Here is a 7,002-nt window from a genome sequence, read left to right as displayed (position 1 = left end):
CATCTATTCTTTAATTTTCATATTTATTTTAAACTAAATATAATACTAAGATATAATTCAGTCCAATATATTTTACACCAAAAATAATATAAAAATTTAATTTAGTATATGTTTCTTAATTTTTGTCTTTCAATTTTAGTTAGTCTTTTAATTTTTCAGTCTCAATCTCCCTTATAAATACAATCTTAGTTATTAAAATTAAATTTTTATCGGTTAAAGTAATTGGAATACTGATTATATTTAATGATAGAGATGAATAATAAATATTTTGATGTTTTCTATGATATGTTAAATTATATTTTAGAATGTGCCCGACACGCAGACACGGCAACTCAGCGAAGTGTCCGTGCTTCATAGATATAGAATAGAAAATATATAATTTCTGTGGGCAATGTACTTAATTAAATAAATTGAGTGAATGCTTTACATATATACATAAACCAGAAACTTCTTACGTGCATGTGCATTTTTATTTTTATGTAAACCGTGGGAGCCAACCACGGTTTCAAGTTAATACATAAACCGTGCCTACTAGGCATGGTTTACTTGTGAATGAAATATGTCATAAACCGTGGCAAGCTACTACGGTTTACTAAGGGAGGCAAATGTACATAAAACCTTGTAAGCAGCAACGGTTTATGAGGAGAGAAATTCTATATATATGTGAGTGAGATTCAAGCTGGTGAAGAGATTATTGTCACAATGGCAAGTGAGGAAGAGAGTTTTCTTGTCTTAGTGCATTGCTCTGGGAAAATCCAAAGAAGCAAAAAATCTGGTGTGAAGTTCACTGACAGAGAACCACTGAGTGTTTTCATCAGTTCATCAAGCACTTTGTCAGATTTGAAGAACAGCATCTTGCAGAAGTTTGGGGTATTTGGTAGCAAGTGGGTGAAGAAGCTATTCTACAAGATTTCCATCGCAGTTGTCTCGACCGGTATTAAGTATGATACGTTTGTGCTAGCGGCTGATGAAGATATTAGGGTTCTGTTTCATTGTGTTAGGAGTTTTCCGGAGGTCAGAATACACGAGTTGTTCGCGAAGTTGGAGGTTGGTGTCGATAGTTCTGGGGCATCAGCTCCAGTTCATAGCTCGACTGCCGCGGGAGGTGCGTCTAGCTCGATGCCTGCGGTCAGATCATCTGTTCTGCTGGTCGCATCCCCTTCATTCGCGGCTGATTTAGATCGAACGGAGGTTGTTGGTTCTGTACCTTTGGAGAATCCAGGGGTCTGTGAGCAGGCATATGAGGTGGGCACCGATGGTGGCATGATTCATGATGTGCAAGGCTTTGGAGAACCTGATCGAGTAGAGAATGCAATGTGTGACGATGACTCTGACCAGGAGCCTGTAGATATCATTGGGGAGACAGCGATGATGACACAGGTGCCAATCCACATACACAGCATGGGCCTTCAAGTTCTGGCACTGAGCAGTATCCTCCATACTTCTCCACTCTAAACTTGGAGGCTCTAGGTCAACAGGCGGACGGTGGTCCTACAGTTGGAGGCTCTTCTACAGAATTTCAGATTGGGCAATCATTCCAGAATAAAGATGAGGCTGTTTTGAGTGTGAAGGACTATAGCATCCGTCGAGGTGTTCAGTACAGAGTCATCGAATCAGATCATCTGAAGTATCATGGAAAATGCAAGGAGTTCGGGAAGGGTTGCAGTTGGTTGATTCGCATAGCGCTGCGTCAACGAAAGGGCACTTGGGAGGTTAGGAGGTATAACGGGCCACACACGTGCTTAGCAACCTCTATTTCCAATGATCACCGTCAATTGGATTACCACGTTATCTGTGCGAGGATTCTTCCCTTGGTTAGGGCAGATGCTGCGGTTACGGTAAAGGTCTTGCAACAAGCTACAGAAGCCGATTACGATTTCAGGCCTAGTTACAGGAAGGTTTGGATGGCCAAACAGAAGGCAGTGGCACAAATATATGGATATTGGGAAGAGTCCTACGCAGAGTTGCCACGTGGGATTCTAGGGGTACAATCGACCATGGCTGGGACAGTTACTGTGTTGAAGACCTCTCCTGTTTGAGTTGGGGGTGAGGTTGATGAGTCAACAGTGTACTTTCATCGACTTTTTTGGACATTTTCACCTTGCATCGAGGCATTCTGGCATTGCAAGCCCCTCGTGAGTATTGACGGTACCCACTTGTATGGCAAGTATGGAGGCACGCTGCTGCTGGCGATAGCGCAGGATGGGAACTCGAACATCCTCCCGATAGCCTTTGCCTTTGTGGAGGGAGAAAATGCAGAGTCATGGTCATTCTTCTTTCTAACCTACGATCGCATGTGACGCCACAGGAGGGTATCCTTGTTATATTTGACAGGCATAATGGCATCAAGGCTGCACTTGAGGCCCCTGAGACTGGATGGCTGCCTCCACATGCTTTTCGAGCATACTGTATTCATCATGTGGCTACGAATTTTGCCCTTACCTTCAAAGGTAAAGATGCAAGGAGGATGTTGGTCAATGCTGCCTACGCAAAAACAGAAACAGAGTTTTATTACTGGTTTCACATCATGCGGACTGAGAATCCGGCAATGTGTGACTGGGCCAACCGGATGGAATATGAGAAATGGAACCAACACGAGGATAGTGGTAGACGGTTTGGGCACATGACAACCAACATTAGTGAATGTGTGAACTCCGTGTTAAAGGGAACTCGCAACCTCCCGGTCACATCGTTGGTTAATTCAACTTACGGGAGGCTTGCTGAGCTATTCGTGGTCCATAGACAGATAGCAGAGGCACAACTCGGATCTGGGCATGAATTTTGTCAGGCGTTGGTCAAGGCTATTGATCGGAACATAAGAGATTCAAGGTGCTTCACCGTGACGTTATACGATAGGCACCAATCGGAGTACACGGTGGCATTGAGACAACACCGACCGGGAACTTCTCGCTGGGGAGCTATAGAGTTTTCCTTAAGGATCACACCTGCTATTGTGGCCACTTTTAGGCTCTCCATTATCCATGTTGTCACGCCATTGCATGTTGCGCCTACTCGCGCCTTAATTGGGCGTCATATGTTCACGAGATGTATCGTATGAGTGAGGTGTTCAACATTTACAAGCAGGGTTTTGTTCCGCCTATCCCAGAAGGCCTATGGCCCCTATATGCTGGGCCAACTATCATTCCTGATCCTAACATGTGACGTGCGAGGGAAGGTCGTCCGAAGGCAACCAGGATCCGTGGTTGTATGGATCAGTCTGTTGAGAACCAGCCGAAGCGCTGTGGACTCTGCCGTCAGCCTGGGCATATGCGGAGGAACTGTGACCAGCGAAGACATGCTGTTGGAGGGGATGCTTAGATGTGGTGTCGTTTATTGGGTCGTCCTTGTTGTTTAAGTTGTTTTAGGAAGTCTTAATTTGAGTAATGTAAGGTTGGTTAAGTCAATGAATGTCGTTCCTTTATTTAGTGTACTAAATTCATCTACTTAAGTCCCTTTATTTTAGATGTTTAATTGATTCACTTTGGTATAAACCTGATTGCGCGTAATAATTGTGACCAAATAGTTCGTAACCGTAGAATCTCAAACATATATAAATATCAAACACATAGGAAATAACATTTCACAGAAGTCTGAAACATATAATCCTAAACATCATGCTAAGTACATAATATAACATAGTTCCCACCGTACGTGAAAATAACACATAACTAGTCAGAATCCTTAATGGTGTCACTGTCATCATCGTCGAAATGACCAAGAAGGTGACCTTCGGTCCCACACAAAGGAGGACGCCTCACCCTCTTCGGTCTCTGATCCTCCTCTGGTGCTACTGTCTGTGGCGGAACGGCGCTGAATGCTGAAGCTGGGGTCCTTCCTAACGCGAACCATGGGTCAGACGGAGATGCTGCAGGCTCGTTGAGGTCAACGGGCAACTGAGGCTGAACATCGTGAATCGGTGGCTGGTGATCGGCAAACTGGGAATGAACCTCAGGCATCTGTGGCCTATAATGGGTCGCATCATCATCCCTGAGCATGTTTGCTATACCCCTAAAAAACTCTGACTGACTAACAGGATCATCGATGTCCATTCCAACGGCCGCGGTAGTAAACTCAGCAAATGCATGTGCCTTGACACTCCCGAACAGCTACGAGCTACTCCCCACATCGTAGGTGAGCTGATCCATCCCTGAGGCCGAATCTCCAACATCGTCACCAACACCGTGCTGAGTATCGTCATCCTCAACGGATGGACCTCTGCCTCGAGCCCGTCCACGACCATCCCGCCCAGCCTGTCGTCTGGCTCTACATCGAGGAACACAATAATCCACCACATCTCCATCATCAGCACCAGGGAGGTCCTCATCCAAACGGTCGTTGAGCCATCGCCACTCTCGATCCGTGGTACGTGTGCCTATACATCGACGTTGATTGACTCGCCTGTTATCTGGTCTGTCCTAAATATGCACCCTGGGAGGTGCCTACGACGACCCTCTGTGACGAGCCTCCTCAGTCAACACAATCGGCCTCGGATCCTGAAATGCAACATCTGGTGATAGGAATCTATGGGCCACACGGCACCACCACTCAAGGTACTCAGCTGATGGACCAGGGTCAGCGACTCGATCGACCGGTATCACTGAATAAAGCCGGTTCTCCCAATGCTGATGCCACTTCTGATAATATCTGGGGAACCATCGGTCCCCACCCCTGCCATCCTTCGCATGTAGCCAATCTATGTTTAGAGCTAACTGAGGGAGATGCTGAACATCGCCGAACTGAGGTAGCACCCTATCTACCTGCTGCCACTCAATCGCAGCAAAATATATCAGGTTAGTGATGCTGGTCTATAGTCTACGGTGCTCGTCCACTAGTATCTCCGGATGAATAACAGCAACAACCTCGGCAGAAGAATAAGACTCCCACATAAATTGTATCGAAAAAATTATAGTTAAGTAAGACCATCAGATTTAACATAAACCAGTCCAAGTAAAAGCAGTACTGATGTGTATTTTTTTTTATTTATTATTTTTTGAAACATTATTGCAAAAAGCATAACTAAATTAAAAGTCAAATCCAAAATTTTACAATAAAGTGCAAAATAAACTAATTTAATTCTGTCCTCATTAATTATTTTGCTAATTCTTCTGCTGATTAGGTATGTTAATAATAAACACAAATGGCTGCTGGATCTAAAAACATAATTATCATAACTGAATCAATAATTAATTTGGTTAAACTATTAGGTTATTGGATTAACGATTTAATTAGTATATTATTAGTCAAACTATTTGATCCGATAATATAAAAAATTTTAAATTTTAATATATTTATTTTTGTATTTATTAAATAAAAATATTTAAAATTTTTTAATAATAATAAATTTATCATGTGCTCTTAAAATACATGCTAATCCATCTGCACTATAATACTAGTCAACTCAAATTTGATAATGAATGATAAAGTCTTGAATTACCTCAAAGGAATTAACATGGTTCAACCCCGTTAATGAGAAATTAATTACTAATTTACTATACTAGCTTAGTTCAAGTTAAAAACTATTTGAACACAATAGGTTAAAGATGAAAAAAAATTGGTCAAAAAATCGATTCACTAATACGGTCTTTTAGCTATTAACTTGTTTAAAATAATAAATCACAAAAAAGTTCATTTAAAAAAATATATTTTATACATAAATATATTATTTTATTATATTCGGTTCGATTTAATAGTTAAATTTCATTTGAACTTTTGAACCGTTAAATTTTTAATTTTATTGATTTAATGAGGAGTTCAATTTTTGAACCTTATTTATTTTAAATAGAATAAAATTATATCTCAAGTTAAAATGGTCTTAATTAGTTAAGATATTATTCAAACTTCAAATTCAAATCTAAAAATTATAGAATAACTCATTTATCATTTTCGATTATCATATTTCGTTGACCATTCTTTTCTTCATATCTATTTTGTCAAAACTAAATTTTTGGAGTCACATTTTTTTCTTTTTTTTTTAAACGGCATTCTTTCTTGATTACGCTATAAGCACCATGCCCCGCTCCTCTTTTCTTTTCATAAAATTTAGTAACTAAATTTTTATAGTGGCCCTGAAATTTATAATTTTTACTATTTTAATTATTTATATTCAAAATTTATTACATTAGTTTCTAAGTACTATATTGATTTTCGGACCCTTTTTAGTGTTGAGTTAACAGACAAAATATTGAATTAGCTCTTATTTACTACTCTAGACACAGGACTAAAAGACATTATTTATTTGTCTCTTGAGCAAAATAACAAAAATGAGGTCATTTTGGAGAATCATAAAAGATAAAACGGTCTTCACATCATATAAACTCTTATTTGTCTTATTGTTTTTGTCTTAAAAAACTAAAACGAAATGACGTCTAACCCTATATCCAGTGTGGCAAGTCAAAGCTAACTCAATACCTCATTCGCTAACTCAATGCTAAAAACGGTCCAAATACTAAATTAGCGCTCAAAACTGAATCTCAAAAACTAATATAATGAATTTTGTATTATGCATTCCATGCCAACTCTCAAACATTTCTTTAACAGTTCCGGGAATCACCCACTCCCTTCCTAGTAACCTCAGCCACTTGCACCACACCTGCCATGTTACCTCACACCTAAGGAATAAATGCTCAACAGATTCTAATTCCTTGGTACACAGTACACACATACTATCCCCCAGAATATTGACTCCTAGTTTAGTCAGCCGCTCCTTGGTGTTAACTCTACCCACTAGCACAAACCACCCAAAAAGCTCAATTCTCGGAAGAACGAAACCTTTCTAAATGGAACTCGTGAAGCTATAACTCGTTATCTCAGCTGATAATGTCTCCGCTTGTATAGCCTGGATCACAGAACTAGTAGAGAAAATACCTTTACTTTATAATTGAATACTATCTTAATCAAAATTAAGTCATTTTATAATTTAAAAATTATTTAAAAGAGGTGAATATATAATTTAATAAAATATTAAAAATTGAATCCTATTTTTTTTTTTTCAAATCAATCTTT

The 7,002-nt window shown here is 39.8% G+C and overlaps 1 protein-coding gene across 1 annotated transcript; it reads left to right on the top strand.

Moving 5' to 3' along the window:
* LOC107611381 lies at positions 703-2,039 on the top strand. Its single transcript, XM_016313317.1, has 2 exons — positions 703-1,380; positions 1,431-2,039. Exons 1-2 carry the CDS (start codon positions 703-705, stop codon positions 2,037-2,039), a joined length of 1,287 nt encoding a protein of 428 aa, XP_016168803.1.

This window comes from Arachis ipaensis, chromosome B08 (genome assembly GCF_000816755.2).
Source record: "Arachis ipaensis cultivar K30076 chromosome B08, Araip1.1, whole genome shotgun sequence".
Taxonomy (NCBI): domain Eukaryota; kingdom Viridiplantae; phylum Streptophyta; class Magnoliopsida; order Fabales; family Fabaceae; genus Arachis; species Arachis ipaensis.
The sequence above is the reverse complement of the archived record's forward strand: the minus strand, read 5'-3'. Positions and strand labels throughout refer to the sequence as shown.